The sequence below is a fragment of the Pterocles gutturalis genome, unplaced genomic scaffold (assembly GCF_000699245.1).
Source record: "Pterocles gutturalis isolate BGI_N339 unplaced genomic scaffold, ASM69924v1 scaffold7082, whole genome shotgun sequence".
NCBI classification, from domain to species: Eukaryota; Metazoa; Chordata; class Aves; order Pterocliformes; family Pteroclidae; genus Pterocles; species Pterocles gutturalis.
In genome coordinates this window covers 43,946-60,664 of record NW_010112614.1, presented here as the reverse complement: position 1 = coordinate 60,664, position 16,719 = coordinate 43,946, and the positions used below count along the sequence as shown (strand labels likewise).

General features: G+C 38.9%; 1 protein-coding gene across 1 annotated transcript; it reads right to left on the bottom strand.

The window, feature by feature from the left end:
* Positions 1 to 6,525: 6,525 nt before the first annotated feature.
* Positions 6,526 to 13,886, bottom strand: TSHZ3 (teashirt zinc finger homeobox 3). Its single transcript, XM_010074125.1, has 2 exons — positions 13,808 to 13,886; positions 6,526 to 11,287 (listed from the first exon to the last, which is right to left on the bottom strand). The coding sequence occupies exons 1-2, from the start codon at positions 13,884 to 13,886 to the stop codon at positions 8,088 to 8,090; spliced, it is 3,279 nt and encodes a 1,092-aa protein (XP_010072427.1). The 3' UTR covers positions 6,526 to 8,087.
* Between the last annotated feature and the right edge of the window lie 2,833 nt (positions 13,887 to 16,719).

Here is a 16,719-nt window from a genome sequence, read left to right as displayed (position 1 = left end):
TTTGAAACACTGTGAAGTGCAGGCTACCGCGTAGGAGTGCTCTGTAATCTTCAGGGACGATGAAGTGCTAGTCTCTGTTGCCCCTTTCTGACAGCAGCTCTGTTTTGGAAATAGAGTTGTCTTCACAGTAGCAAATAAAAATCAAGAACATATTTTTCTTTCATCGTCCAAATGCACGTATAAGATGCAAAAAGTGAACATTCTATTAGAGATTGGATGAATTAGGGTAATTTATAGGGTTGATGTGGCTATTCCACCCACTTCTAGTAATCACCCTGTGAGACCGCATCCATGCTGCTAATATGGTAACTCGGGTAAGTTTATGGTGCGCTGAGGGCAGTGTCCCATCTGCCCTGAAGATCAGGCTTCCCTGCCAAGCAGAGGGCAAGCCCTGCTTCTATCAGCCGGGCTGTGCCCCAGGGGAGCTCTCTGTACCAAGCAGCCACAGCCTTCACAAGAGAAAGACTTTCTCAGTCCCACCTGCCTCCCTCTCCACAGTAGGAATCATTGTTGGTTTCTTTGACATGTCCCCAAACTATCCCCAATACCTGGTGAGCACTGAAATATATTTTGCAGAATTTCTCCACGTGCTCTGCCCTTCTCTGCAGCTCCGCAACGTTGCATGCTCAAATTCCCTGCACTGTAAATGGGAATTAATGCAGAGAAGTCCATGGCTGGCCCTGCCTGGCCAGCCCCTGCCCTCCAGTGTTCATCTGCTGCTGTTCTTCCTATTTGCCCTCTGCAACACAGCGTTAGAGACGGAGATGCACACTGTAACCCCTGCTTAAACCATTTCTTGTTTCCCAAATACTGGTGTACCCCAAAAATGACTTTTCTAAAGTGGTGTTTTAACTCCAGTAATTTCCAGAGACATTTAGTAGGAGGAGCCCATTCTTCTGGACTCCTCTAAACACAAACCTGTGATGAATTCATGTTTTAGCACAAGCCACAGCACACACAGAAAATGTTCAGCCCTTCGGAGGTACAAAAAGCAGCAATCTTAGCCTGAAACAATTGTACTGAACTGAAGCACTGCTCTTCTTTTCTAGATCTACTTTTAAGATCCCTGTCAAAACAGCCCTTCAAACACATTTGATTGGGTTGGGGCTCATCACGCTGTCACCAACTCACTTTTCATTAGGCTGTTGCTCTCTGTTAGCCTAGCCAAGCAGAAGAACTCAAACACATGCACAAATTAAATCGACATCCAAACTCCACCAATATACAAAGCAATTTAAATGATATTCATTAGAGCGATGACAAGTCCTGATGAGGCTTTCAGGAGCGGAGTCCTTCAGCTTCTGCCGACTCGGTTTCATGGTCATTGAGGCGTAACTGCAGTGACTGTACCTCCAGTTTCGAAAAAAAAAGCCGAGAATAGACTCCGCTTCCTGACACACCTACCTCATTCTCCCTCTCTGCACAGGTTTACATCTGAGCACAGGCTTCAGGCTTTTCCTACAGGTCCTCACAGGCTTTATATCACACACCCGCCTTTGCAAATCCCCTTCCCTTCCCCACCACCTACAACGCGCCAATTAAAAAGAATTCCATTTTCAAGTAATTTCATTTCACTTAGCTAGAAAGGTCACTAACTCACAATTATGATGGCTATAAACATGTCCCCAGTTTCCTACCATGCAAGAATGAATGTGATATGTTGAAGCTTAATAAAGAAGTATTTTTCAGTATTAATTTATACTGAAGTTTAAAAGTTACCCTCTCTCCCTTTATATTTTTGATATTAAAAAAAAAAAGAAGATGGACACTATCTTCTCCACAGGGAGTGGAATGGGGCTGACATGTCTAATATAGGCTTTTCCACAGTGCCAAATCACTTAAAATTCATTTCCCTTGCGACCAAAGACCTTCATTCAGGCATCAAGAGGTAAGATCAGAAAATTAGCTTGCTATTTGGTTACAAAGTCCACTACACCACTTGTAAAGTTCAAGGGTTTCAGGCTAGAAATGCACATCCTCACCCTCACATGACACTAGGAGAACCCAGCAGGTGACGTGAGGGGCACATCACCATTTTATGGAAGAGATTGCTGTTAGCTGTGACAAGCTCCACCACCTGCCCCCAGCCCCGGCTGGCAAACGGGGCCATGACTGGCGCTACCAGTTTTTACTTCTTTTTGCTTGCAACCTTTTTTATTTCTTGAAACAGGCTAAGAATTTTAAAACCATGATACACAGAAAATGTCGTTACGTTATTACTCAAAATTTTCTTTTTTTAGCATAGCTGCTTTAGGTTGTAATTTTAAATTTTACTTTTAAACACTCCTACCATGAAAGATAGACACATTGGTAAATAAGTATGATTTGCAGTTACATATTTTCATTTTGATAAAGGTTATATATATATATGAACGTGGTGAGTGGTCTGGACGTATCCATCCATCCATCCCAAAAGTCTATCTGATTTTAATTCTCTTAAAAGATTATTTAACCAGAAGTGCATTTCAAGCTATAAATAAGGTGAAGTGAACCAAGCAACAGCTACTGAGGAAGTTAATGTGTCCCACGTAAATGTTGTAATATGCTGCTGAAAAACAAACAAACTAAATACTACCCTAACACATCAGCTGGACAGCAAGTATAAAGGAAGATTGTCTTAACATGAAAAAAAAGGAATTTAGGTAACATCACCACTGTATCTGTTTATGTACTAGACAATGAATACAGCACGAGCTACATATTAGTGAAACTTAGTCATCTTTTTCATGCTGAACATTTAGTTAAAATTATTGCCCCAAACCAAGGCCTGAAAACCAATTGTAACCTCTCCAATTACTCCAACGCTTTCAGACATGTATAATGATGCGTTAATCCATAATTCTGCTCGCTTCCGTAAATGACCCCCATTCTTTCTTCCTTCACTGGTAAAAAATTGACTTCTTATGCAAATACTCTTCAATGAGGGCTGTAGTATCATAGTCTTAAACATACACAAGCGTTTCATTATAGGATAATTACTGAAAACTCAACAAAATTCACTGCTACCACACCCCAAACAATAGAGCCACTTTCATGTTCCGAGATGGCAGTATGATAATTATTTCTTGTTCTTTCATTTACCTACAGCAGGTCAACCAAGGGCTGGAAGGCACATCTTGGCACAAAGTCCCAGGAGAAGAGAAGTGACTGGGGTTTTTTGCTGCGGATTACATGTATTTAGTAGCTATACCCAAGGGAGTTACACATTTGTATTTCCACTGCTAAAACAGTAACTGTCCAATCAAGTATTAAGAGCTATTTCATCTTTTGCTAAGAGGACAATTCAGTGACTTTTTGAAAGCTGAGTAATTTTGAAACTCTTTTTTTTTTTTCCTACATTGCTTAATAAATTCTAGTTTTATGACCACTCCTGTATTTCAGCTCCGTGGAGCAGCATGGGTAACAGACTACCTATCAAAGTTCCAGCATATTCTTGTAACAAAAAGTTACCCAAACAAAGCAGGCAAAAATAATTGTAATAATTGGATATTTTTCTAAGAAATATATAAGGGTCTCTGGAGGTATATTTTTAAATACAAAATTTATTAAATTTAGCTTTATTACCAGTCCTCTCTGTTCCACCTGCACCACAATTACTTATTTTTCTGTTGCAGCTGACATAAAAACTTGCAAAATTAAAGAAGGTTCTTCTCCTTGATACATGATAGTATTTTTTAAAAATCTCAAAGTGCATCCAAAATTTTTGCTGTCCTAAAATGCAAAGTCGTATGTGTCTAGCTTTATATAGCAAGATACATAGTGATACTAAAATGAAACAGATAATTCCCATATTGACAACACTAATCTGCCTTGGTTTGGATAAAAAAATTGCACATAGTGTTTACCACAAAAGCAACTGCATAATTGAAACAATATACTTTCAATTTTAATACAAAAATAAAATACGAGGATTCTAGAAAGATTTCAGTTTCAGAAACAGTTCCTTACACTAGCTTAAAAGTCATGTTTCAGTTAATTATAGATTTCTTACTCACTAAAACTTAAAGATACATTCACTGATTTTTTTTTTTTTATTATTTTTTTTGCTAAATGTTGACTCCAGTGAACAGCTCTCTAAGATCTGGCATATTGATTTCTTGTTGTGAAGTGAGCTGTTCAAGCTCCATTTAAGATTTTCATCTTGCATGTAGCCCTGAGCACATCATAGCACCATAAATTAGTTAAATTGCACATTTATCACAAATGTTATTTTAAGATACTGCGTAAATGTGATGGCTGGAAGATATACAGTATGCTGCAACAAGCCACTACTTGGGTGGGGTTAGACCAGGGTCACCTTTATACACCTGTGATTTAAAGCTTTTCCCATCCCATCGCAATTTCACTTTTAAACTCTTTCTGAAGGCATTTTGTTTTCTCTCTCACTTGATCTGCATATTTCTAAATAAAATATAAAATGCAAAGCAAAAGTCAGAACTCAAAGGCATATTTTAAAATCCTGCACCCATACCTTCACATTTAATAGGAAAAAAATTATCTTAACATAGCTAGGTTGGTGATTTGGTTAGCTGTAATAGTTACCATGCCAATATACATATCAGTGTATGGATGAAAAGAACATTATTCTAGTTCATTGCTTCTCTAAATTCTTTATAATGTGAAATCACATTGGTATGCCAGTCCTGAAGTTTCTGAAATGCAAGCTGAACTTTATTTTAATAAATTTGGGATATGAAGGTCCTGACTAGCCATTCATTTGCGAAGTTTCAAGCATACTTTAAAAACGTATTAAAAAGTCATTTCTGTTGCACACTACCAGATATCGCTGCTCCCTGAATTTTTACCCAGTTCAGCTCCTCACTGCACGTTTGGACCCCGGTAAGTCAACCCAGGAACTGACTTTTATCAGATGAGGTGCAGTTGCATCACCGGTATTTGGTGTTTGCAATGATCGACCCCTTGTCTATATTTTAAGTAGAAGAAATACTGCAAAAGACTCTGTAGTCTCTTGCTTTTACTCCCTCCTGTGTCCCAGATAACAGTATTGCATATAGAGCTTTTAGCATTACAAGTCAATGGTGCATCTTAAAAATACATTGATTGACAATATATGCAATAATCTGCCAGTCTCCTTATGTGTGAATTTCTGGTTTGCAACCAAATACTATATTTAAGCTGGTATAATTTTCAAAGGAGGAATTCTCTGCTGTAGAGGTGAAAAGTTTGGCTGCATTTAGATTGAGATCATCTATTTGCAAAAAATGTGGACAGCCGCCCGGAGGCTCCATGAAAGACTTCAGCTAGCCAGGTTGCCTCGCCTAACTAAGTGAGGGGGACTCCTGGGATGATGTAGTCAACCAGCATGCTGCAATCTGAGCCGAGGCCATAAACACTGACACACAAATAACCTTAAAATCAGGTACAACTGTGAGCCAAAAGAGGAGGAAAAAACCCAGAGCCATAATCATTAATCCCATTCAGTAGGTGTGCTTAGCAGCATTCACTATAGAATGCACAGAATACTCCAGTACAGTTTTGAAGATGTGGTACTGGCCTTTACAATTACAGAGAAAGATGGAAAAAAAAAAGATGGAAAGAAGGAAAGACCCAAAGAAGGGAAGAAGGAAAGAACCAAAGAAAGAAAAACAAAGATTTAATTAGTTACATCTTGGAAGACAGTAGATTTTTTTAAAAAAAGAAAGGAAATTGTACATTTATATTTGGATGCTAGTTATTACTGGAGACATGATTTTTAATTGCTGTAATGGTGGTTTTGGTTCCCATGTAACCATCTCCTGTCTCAGTTCACCCGACTGGCAACAGACGCCGTTTACATGCATAGTAATATAGGTGCTTCCGAGATGCAAATTGTTCTAAATGGCTTTGATGGGATGACCTGCTAACACCAGAAAAACTCTGTCATCATATAAATGCTCCCACTTGTTTGTGGTGTTTTGGCACATATGTGTTCACTCCTCTTCCTTGCCCCTCTCCCCCCCTGCGGTGAATGCCGTACAGCTGCAGGTAGGGCTGGAACAGGACTCACTTCAAAATCACAAAATTTAAGTCATCACTCTCAGGTTCCTACTCCTGTCATTTGAAAATGCTGGGTAGATGGAAAGGGATCCTCTAGGCCATGAAATGCCGGCTGGTGCAACTCGCAGACTCTGCTCAGTACATCCAGGGAAACGCGTACAAGCAGTCTGAATCCCCAGCACGGCACAACACCTCTCTGCTTTGCCACACGCTGCTTATAAACCCCGTCTTCACAGTCAGCCTTACCTGATGTTTAAAAAGGAGTTATAACACTCATTTATCTTTTCTGGGGAAAAAAAAAATCTGTTAATGCAGCCTTTGAATAAGTGCTACCCTGCTCTTTAAATGCTAAAGTTCACTAAAACTCCGGTGATTTATGTGCAGCTTTTGACTGCCAGCACCTGGCAGATGAAGAAACCTACTCAAGCTTCAGTCATAAACAGATAGCATACAATTTAATTTTAATGTGCTCGTTAGTCGTAGCACATTTCAGACATAATTGTGAACGCAACACAAAATTATAGCAAAAAGACAATTTTAATGCTGCTGTAGAAAAAAAGGTTATATGAAGAGTCATATAATGGTGCTTCATTTTCAACAACAAAACAGGGCACAGAGTGCATTACAGTGTCTGTGCTGTTTACATGCCAATATTTTATACATAGATTCTCATATGGTGTCAGCTGTCAGTTACTTCTGCAAATTAACTGCCAAAAATGGAGACGAACAGAATCACTTAGTGTGCTGGTAACCACGGGTTACCTTTCATATGCCTAAAGATAAAGCTGCAGTATGGAATCTTGGGAGAATAATTAGGCAGAACAAAACAGAAAGTTACCAATTGAAATAAAAAGGCATTCTACAATAGGAAATAACAACCAAGAGCGCTTATAAATAAGTAAAAGAGGTTATATCACAGAATGCCTCATAACTTTTAAGCAAAGTATTACAGTACAAACATTTTAAAGGCTTTATCAATGTTTAGGAAATACAGTACAAGTTTTTCAAATAGATTTAACCCTTTGAGCACTGAGTTTATTTTGAATTTTCTCTTTTTATTTTTTTTATTTTTTTTTTTAACTAATAAATACCTTTAAAAGTCATGTTGTGCAAAACAGTTAGAATGCATGCCAGGAATGCAGTCCGTGGCTTCTGTTTCTTCAGACGGTTTTTAAAAAAAACCAAAACAAACAAATGATAGCAACACTAATAAATATGTATAATTTAAACATGAACCTCTATTAATATAGATGTACTGTATAGCAAAACAAAACAAAACATACTTTGCTTTAAGAATAATGTTTCTGAATACTTTATAAATGCTATCTGTGGTATCTTTCATCATATAATTTACAATGTTTGGATGTTAAAAGAAAAAACATTAGATCTAAAAAATGAAATATACACTATATATAGGTACAGCTTATACCTGGGGCTTATCAGGTACAAAACTCACTGCTGCTAAAAATGCTGAAGAAAAAGAAAATGGCATTAACCACAATCACATTTTCCATAAGAGATTTTGAAATCTATACAATATATACATCTATGTTTCAATGTGAAAATTATATTTTTAAATTTCAAGGTGTGAGACACCTCTGCATAAATGGAGGTTCATATTAGTAATCGGAACTAAGCTGGTAAGGGTTTAAAAAAAACTTATCCATACATTTTTACCAAATTAATGCAAAAGTGCTTCAAAGTACTCAGAGGGCTAAAGATTATAGGGTGAGAAATACCAGCACACTTAGGTCACATGAAAAAAGTGCACCAGAATTAGTTATAAATGCTTAATTAAACTGTCTGTTAATGCATGCAGCTTGATGCATCAGAGGGATGCACAGCAACTAAATCCAATTTACACAAAGTTCCAAACACTTACCACTGCATTTTAACCTTCATATTTTACCAGTAATAACAGCTGATTATGCACCTCTATTTAAACACTGGACAGTTATACAAAACAGTTCAGCCCAGAGCGACTCTGGAGTTAAAATAAGAACATGTGCCAAGAACTAAACAGTAGCTTTAAGGCGTCTTTGACAGTTTTCCTCAAAGCAAATTACAGTTATTTTAATCAAAAGCAAATGCTACTGCTTCTCTAACTCCGAAACATACAGAAGATGATCCTCTGGTGACTTCCCATGTGTTTTACTAAGATGAAGTTTAACAGCATGCTTGCTTGCAAAAGTCCTGTTACAAAGTTTGCACTGATAAGAAGTTCCGATATCTTCCTCTGGAGAGGACGTCACCAGTTTTTCAGACGGTGACTTTGCTTGTGCTATCTGATTATTAATCTGTTCACTGGACAGTTTGGACAAGTCTCTTAACCTGAAACCCAGATGCGATTCAAGATGACTGATGTAAGTTGAAGGAGTTCTGATCTGTGAAGCACAGTCATTACAAAAGAACACTGGGTGCCCAGTGTCCAAATTTTTAAGGAACTTAGTTCCCCCCGTCCTTCGGAGCTGGTATTTCACATTGGCTAGCCAGTGGCTAATTGTGGTCATTGAAAGTCCCGTAAACCTGGAAATGTGCATTCTTTCTTGAGGGCTCAAGTCTGACATGATGTATTTTCCCTCTGAAGTCTGCCGTAAACTAGCTGCAAACTGGGCCTGCAATATGAGCAAGTGCTGAGGGTTCCAGTTAGACTGACGTCCCTTCCTTTTCTGAGCTGGTGTACTCTCTTCTGGTTCCTCTATTGTGGTACCATCAATGTCAGATTTCTCAGATATGCTGGAAGGTGTGGAAGATTTTGATGTGTGACTTTCTGTCAGATTCTTCAGCATATCAGATATATCTGACAAGGCATTCTCGCGTAGCGGCGAGTTTGACATGAATGACACGACTGCGGATGTCTTTGCTGTTGTCACTGTAGATGAAGAAGATGCAGAAGATGTCGATGTGGATGACAAAAGCGCTGAACCCAAAGAGCAGCTTTTGTCACTCTTGCCTTTCGTCAAATCTATGGGTTGGTCATTGTTGACATGATAAAAATAACGGTCTAAGTGGTCTGGTTTTTTGGACTGTAGAGGTGGGGTGGCCACTGCAGCCTTTTCCGCCAAGCTGTTGCTCATTTTAAAAAGCATGCTCATTGGATCCAAAGTGGGCAAAGATGGCTTTGCTGCCTTCCCAAGGTGAATATTCATGACAGACTGTAGTGCGCTTAATGGATTTACAAATGGCTGTTCAGGAGGGTGATCGGTAATGATAGCTGTGCTGCTACTTAAAGAACTTACAATGGACTTAACAGGTTCTTTCCCATTTTCCACAGGTTCTACAGTTGGACTATCCTTGCAACCATCTCTCTGAGGGACTGGGCTGTTCTGTTGGCTTTTAAAGCCACCATCATTGGAGGACTCCATCTTAAGAGGTTCACTGACTTCACTACTGCATGGCGAAGGTGTTGCACGCTTCCTTGGAGAAAGCTTTCCTTCGGGCTCTTTCATTTTTTCCTCCACTTTAGCCACCTTCTCAGTGACTTTCTTTACCAATTCTTCCATGGCGTGAAAGTTTGGTTTTGGCACAGGTGAGGTCTGACTGCTTGGTGGAGACACCAAGGGCTGATTTTTAGTTGGTGATACTAATTCATTGCTTCCAAACATAGGTTTTAATGGGGTACTCTTCCCAGACGAACCCAACGACAGCTTCATCATATTAGGCAGCTGATAGGCAGCATGAATGCTGGGGTAGCCACCCCAGCTTGGCGTGCCATTCTGGGCTTTGTTTATAGCTGATGTAACTGTGTTCTCTAAAGACTTCAGTATATCTAATCCCCCCTTAGGGCTTTCTTCTAGGTCATTTTCAGTCAAGTAATGGTATTTTGAGGAGATATCATACTTCTCCTCATCTTCACTTGACTTTTCTTTGTCTTTCATTTTGTCATCAGCAATGCCTCTTTCTTTATCCACTTCTTTTTTTATTTCAACATTTAATTTAGGGGAAACACTAGAAGGTGTATTGGAAGGAGACGTGAAAGTGGTGGCAGCTAGTGGCACAGACTGGACTTTCTCATCTACTAAGGACGTTATTGTTGGTGTTGCTGGGGCTTCTATAATTGGCTTCCCTTTTTTCATGGCAGAATTAGTGACTTTAATAAAATGTCCCGTCACCATCATGTGAGCTGTGAGCTCCTGCAGAGTGTCATGCGAACTTCCGCACTCCATGCACTTCAGAATTTGAGATTTCCTTGCCTCAAAGTGCCAGGCATAGCTGGCACCATTCTGGTGACCATAGCGATTATTTGGTGTAATGTAAGGATTAGAATTCTTCTGAAGTGCATCGTTGGTATCTGAGATTGTTGCTTTTGGTGTCCCACCTGTGGAATCTGGAGAACTTGGAAGTTCAAGCTCCAGTGATGCTTTCTTTCTAGTAGCTGGGATAATTTTTGCTGCTACAGGTGTAACAGGTTCCTTCAGAGGCACTTTTTGGTAGTGTTTTGTTTTGATCATATGAACACTCAAATCCTGAAGAGATTCAAATGAATGACCACAGTACATACACTTTAATACTTTCTGGGCATCTTCTTTCCCTTCCATTTCAAGCAAAGAACGTTTACGAGGTTTGGACCATCTTTTGGGGTTATTGTTATCAGTTTCATGGTTGTCATCTCGATAATGTCCCGTTTCATTCATGTGCACTGTTAATTCCACTAAAGTATCATAGGCAGCACTACAGTCTTTACAGCGGAATTTACTGGCTCCAGTAAATATAGAGCCATAAAGCTTACTGCTTTGTCTGTACAATTGAACTGTGCTAAAAAGACTCGGTTCAGGAAGAATTCTGCTCTGAGAAACTTGCTGCAGTGTTTTAGCCATAGCAGTCTGGTGCCAGTCAAAGCTGCCACTTCCACAACTGCTACTGCTGCTGCTGCTACTGCTGCTACTACCATTGTTTTTTTCTGAAATTGGCTGGTGAAGGTTCAAATTGAGATTGGACCAGTAGGAATTGGAGAGGAAATTATTATATACAGCTTTCATTTGTTCTAAACTATCAGATACAGTAGAGTCTTCCAGTGGTATCGAAACCTCCTTGCTCTCTTCCTCATTTTTAATAGAGCTGCTCTCAAAGTCTGCCATGCGGTCACTTGTCTCGCTGATGTGTGACTCACTGTCCAATTCATGGCTAGAAAATTCAGCTGCTGGAGAGTTTTGGTAGCTTTGGCAGTTCTTACTGAAGTCTTTTTCTGGACATGCATATTTTGCTGAAGGCTCCCCATCAACTGCATTTTCATCAGGTTCCACATCTTCTTCCACCAGTGCTGCTGCTTTTAGTTCGTCTGAAACATAGGCTATTATAAAGAGAAGAAAATATAAGTTAGTTTCTGCTGATCATACTTTTGCTAAAGTGTTTTAGCCCAAGAAGCATACTTATTTGTAAAATTAAACAGTTAAAATTTAGTGTTTCTTCAGAGCAAGTAAAAAAAATCCGCTCTTCAAACATAATTTGCCACCTTATTCTTCTCAAGGGGCAACAGCTTGAAATTAAAACTAAATTTGAAATTAATGAAGCACATTCTGGAGGTGGCATTCATTTCTAAAGTAATAAATTACTTGTATCAACCTCAGAGACAGCAGTTCCTGTCTGTCAATTAATATGTCTTATGCTTCTCCTACCCCTAATGCATTTCTTAACAGACAGATTCACAATTTAGATTAAGCAAGCATTTTTTGCTCATTACAGTTTTGAGACTCAGTCTTTAATAAATATGGAGTAAAACAAACATTAAAAATTCCTACAAAGTAAAAAAATCCCCAGTTACAATAATACAAAAAAAGGAGATTTCTAAAAAGTTGTCATTATTAGTAGTATCGTATTTTAGAGGAGGAGATGGTAAAAGCTGGTGACACAACCTTTTGAATCAACTCACCAACAGCATTTGAGGATATTCATTATGGGTGTAACAAATGACCTGTTCACATTTAAACACCTTTCTCAACAAGAAAGCCCATGCAGAATTATGTGACAAGCTAGTTCAAGAAAATTGGTATGCTGTACTCATTCTTGTTGTATAAATATATACAAGACCTTCCAGTGGACCTTACAAATGTCAAAGTGTTTGCTCTTTAGACTACTTTGTCAATATTTACTCAGCATAAGCTACATGGACACCCAACAGGGATCCTGTCTTTTTTCCCCCCCTCTAGTAATGCAGCCGATGATGTAAATCTAAGATACTCTTCCTGAATAGGATAGTTGGGAACTGACAGTAAACATATTCTTTTTTTCCATGGTGCTCCTGTGCACGTATTCTACATGTACTAAGTCTACCTAAGTTTTTTCCTTCAGGCAAGAAAACTATGAAACACCAAGAAATGGATCATTAACTGATCAAAATTATCTATTTCTATATAATGTATTAATTTACAGCTAAGCAAGAAAGCAAAAACAGAACATGACTTTTCTGTATTAAGTAAAATTCAAAATTTGCTTGCAATCTCTCACTAATACAATTGTAACTTTAAAAAAACCCCTCATTTCCAGTAGACTCTGTGGTTGAAGACACTTGACTTTTGACCTTCTCTGCAACACATGGGGAATGTGTGGGTATCTGTATCGCAAACACATTGAATACTCCATAGCTTGTTTATTCAGGCAGTTGCGCAGAGAAGATAATGGCTAACACCCCAAAAAGGCCTACTGTAACCAACAGAGTGAAAAATGTAGAACAGGATAGTAGATACCACATACACAGTATTGAACGTTGCAAACTTCTTTCAGGGAAAACACGTTTAAATGTTATCAGAAAATCACAAGAGACAAAACAACTGTTAAAGTAACAATGAAATCAGGCTTTTCGTTTCACATGGAGTATTTCTTCATTCAGTTAGGAAATGCAAAATATTCACTACTGTTGCTTCACATGGATGAATGGTAGCGAATCTTCCTCCAAGCATGTAAAGTTATAATCTGATCTTCAGAGCAGAAGTTAAACCTTTGAAAGCACAAACTTATCATGTAAGAGTAACACATAATTGTGATTAGATATTTCAGCTCAGATAGTTTCAATGCAGAAAATTCATGCAGCAAGGGTCCTATTTTTAATGTTTGGGAGAACGTAGTTTGAAAGAATTATGTTAAAAACTTTATTATAAGATGTTTCAAAGATGCTGATGTGAAGTCAGACTTTAACAACAAGTATACGTACTCTAATGAAATAGAGCTGTGCTGTTTTGCTCTATTTTATGCTCTTCCAAAATATTTTGAAAGAATTCAAGAATCCTTATTTGACATATATTTCAGTCATGTTGGCAATTTATAGCAAGGATCAGCACCTGTCCTGCAAATAATTGCAACAAAAGCACTACAAAGAATCTAACACGGTGGATTTAATTCGATACTTTCATTCCCCTATGGCTGGTACAGATTGTTTTTCATCTTAATTATTTGTTCCATTATGCTTCTGAATTCTACCAAAAACTTTAGCAAAGCAGACCCAAGCAGTTCAAATTACTCTCTAATGCTGAAAAATCTTAAATAATTACTGATAGTGTGTAAACAACTGGCTACCAACTACCTCTTTCTCAACCACGCCATATCCTAGGGATATGAATAAGGAAGGATGGAAGGAAGAAATGACAGCACAAAACCTATCATTTGGAAGCAAATGTACCCTTTTTCTTTTCCACCTTGTGGAAACAGTTTTTCCTTCTAAAACTCCTGTTTCTTTGCCTTTATTGTGAAACTGAAGAATAATTCCCTTTTTACAAGGTAAAGAAAAATCAAGGTTATGGCCACACTGCCTGTATTAGAAATGTCTCACTCACACCTGTGGGCTGACATGTCACTCCGAAGCACTCCGTAAGCGTACCTCTTTTAGGTGTCTTTTGCTCTTTTTGCCCACGAAGTGCTAGCGTGAGCATGTGATACCCATTCCCACCACCCATCATGTAGCGAAGCCCAGGGCTCCGTCCCTGCACACCACGGAAAGTGCTGCTCAGGACAGTGCTCATCAACACAAACCATGGTCAGAGAATTGAGCCCCTAATTAGTGTGGTTTTCTTTCCATTTTTATTTCTCTTACTGCTGAAATCTTATGTATGAATTTTGTTTGGACTAAAACACTTGCATTGTCACATTCACAGTTTTTTGGAGAGTGACTTTTACATTAGGGAAAACCTCCAGCATGCGGCTCATTTAAATGTAAATCTATTTACCTTTCATGCTTTCTTTGCCCTTTTCACCAACTATCAAGCATATTTGCGTGTTAACCAGGAGCTGCCTCCTCTATGGCTTGTTCTCCTTCCTAAGCTCAAGTTGTGAAGCCAAGTTGTGACATCAGTCTGATCCAGAAATGCTGGAAATGAGGCACAAATGACAGTATGGAATTTAACCCAGCAATCTGCAGCTTCGATAACCTGACAGTTTGAACAACTTCTGCTCCTTCCCCTGCACGAAGCAGAGGAGGGACATTAGCCCCAACTTCCTCAACCGAAGATTGATGCAAGAGATGAGGGTGCTCCAGGAAATATCTTACCATAAGCCTTAGAACACCATCCTCAACTGGAGTTTATGCCAGTAGCTTCTAATTCCTTATTCCAAGGGCCGGTCACCTAATCACTGGCCTTCAGGGCAGTAAAAGGCAACCCTGGACTGACATGCAGCTGCAGACCCGGGGCACACTTAAAGGTTTTGCAGCACCACCACAGGCAGGTTCATGGTGGCCACAGGGCTCGCAGACCCCTGAGGCTTTGTTCTCAGAGGTCTGATGCAAAAGGCAAATGACACGTTTCCTCCTCAGAAAACACAGTTTAACTGTTACCAGCATGTGGGACAAAAGAGGAGAGAGGGCTAAGGCCGAACTTCAGTCCTAGCAGGGACTCTGGGATTCAGTGCAGGTACGCGTGGAAAGAGCCCATCGGCAACCAAGGGCATCTCCGATCCCTCCCTGCCTCACCGCATCTTGCTCAGGGCAGAGAGATGATCTATAGTCTGAGCACAGATGAAGGTAACAGCTTCACTGCAACAGAAAGAAGAACGATGAGGGCTGCAGCAGAGAAATTTCTTGTTTGGTTAAGTACCTACAGGAAGAGCAGAGAGACTATGAAAGCAGAGAATAAAACCAGGAGGTGATAGTGAATTTTTTCACAGAGTTTCACTGCCTGGTAGAGAGGTTTTCTTTATGAAGCGCTGTCTCCAGCCCATCATTACTCAGCCATTTCCTTCTTATTAAAAAACAAAACAAAACAAAAAAAGCTCATGGTTTGATATTTTTCAAGTGTAGAGTAAATGTTTGAAACAGCAGGGCACAAGTAAAACTGTTCTTCAATGCCTCAACAGCAAAATCTGAGGGGAAAAAAAAAAAACAACTTTAAAGGCAATTCTAACGGCAGAAGAAATTAATAAGAATTGAACTTAAAGAAATTAGGTGGTTCTGGGGTGGGTTTTGGTGTCTTTTTTTTTTTTCCCCCAGAATAAAAGAACAAAAAAGAAATTACAGTTCTCAAACAAAGTTTTAGTTTACATCTCAAAGGGCACCATAACCTCCACGAAATTGCCTGCAAGTTGAGCAATGGTGTCACAGTGACAAAATATTTGACAAAATACGGATAGGAGTTCTCTGGTGCGGCCCTCAGCTTCCAGAGAAGGGATTCAGAAACCCATTGCAGGTGCAGCTGCGGAGAGGTCAAGAACAGACAGTTCCCTCATTAATATTTATTATAATTATTAACTAAACTGCTAGCTAATAATGAAATTAATACATTTGATATGAAAACATAACAGTAAGCTGTGGTATAATGCAATTCATTTCCACACAAGAGGGAATTACCTTCATAACTGAGCTATGGATCATTTCTTTGCCAGTGGAAATAAACTGTGATCCATCACTGCCCCAAATGATGTACATATGTATATACACTAATAAACTCATATACCTGGTGCTACACAGACACCAGAGATCCAGTATACAAGATCAGAGAAATATCACTGCTCCAGTACATTTCTGCAGGTGGAGGAAGTCCCTGTACAGCTACAACCCTCATTGCTCTGTTGAAGTCCTTGGCCAAACTCAGCTATCTTCCGAGATGCCCACCAGCACAACAGCTACCGGCTTGAACCCCAACTGCTAGAGGTCCTCTCAGCAGAAAGATGAAAAACAGTGCATGGCTTTCATCCTTTCCATGGCAACATCCACCCAATAACATGGTCAGGCACACACCTCCTGGAGTTTGTTTGGAAATAAAAGCCCATAGCATTAAAGGCATATTTCACTGGTCTCCAAAAACCAATTAATTGCACAATTCTTCCTTTTTTCCCCTGAAAAAATGCATCTGAGACCATATATTTTGGCTTGGATCTATCCAAATATTTCATTTCAATACTTTTGAAATGTCTTGTTTTAATTATGTTTTTTTCGCCAAGACTTTTCCTTTTGTTTTAATTAGCTTACTGGGGTACATTTAAACTAGCATATAAGCTCTTTGCTTGAAAAAATACCAAAGCATTCAAATATTCTTCTCACATGAAAAAATGCTAAACTACAAAAGTTTATAAAAACCATTCAGTTCCTTGGAAACATATTGGCTTTACCCAAATAGCTTTTTATTAAAAAAAATTACAACCAGCTTTATTATTCATTTATACATGGTTTGAAATTGTCATGTAATACTAAGGGTCACTTGCCAAACCATCTGATTTTGGGAAGAAAAAAAAAAAAAGCTTCTCACCCCTTACAAAAACTGAATCCATAAACATCTCACACTTGAAGAAGAGAACAGCAGA

What these genes read in the sequence shown, in the direction of transcription:
- TSHZ3 (XM_010074125.1), bottom strand. Translation starts at nt 13,886, where the DNA reads ATGATGGGTGGTGGGAATGGGTATCACATGCTCACGCTAGCACTTCGT. An exon ending in GCAAAAGACACCTAAAAGAG is followed by an intron (nt 11,288 to 13,807) that starts GTACGCTTACGG and finishes TCTTTATAATAG; the next exon opens with CCTATGTTTCAGACGAACTA.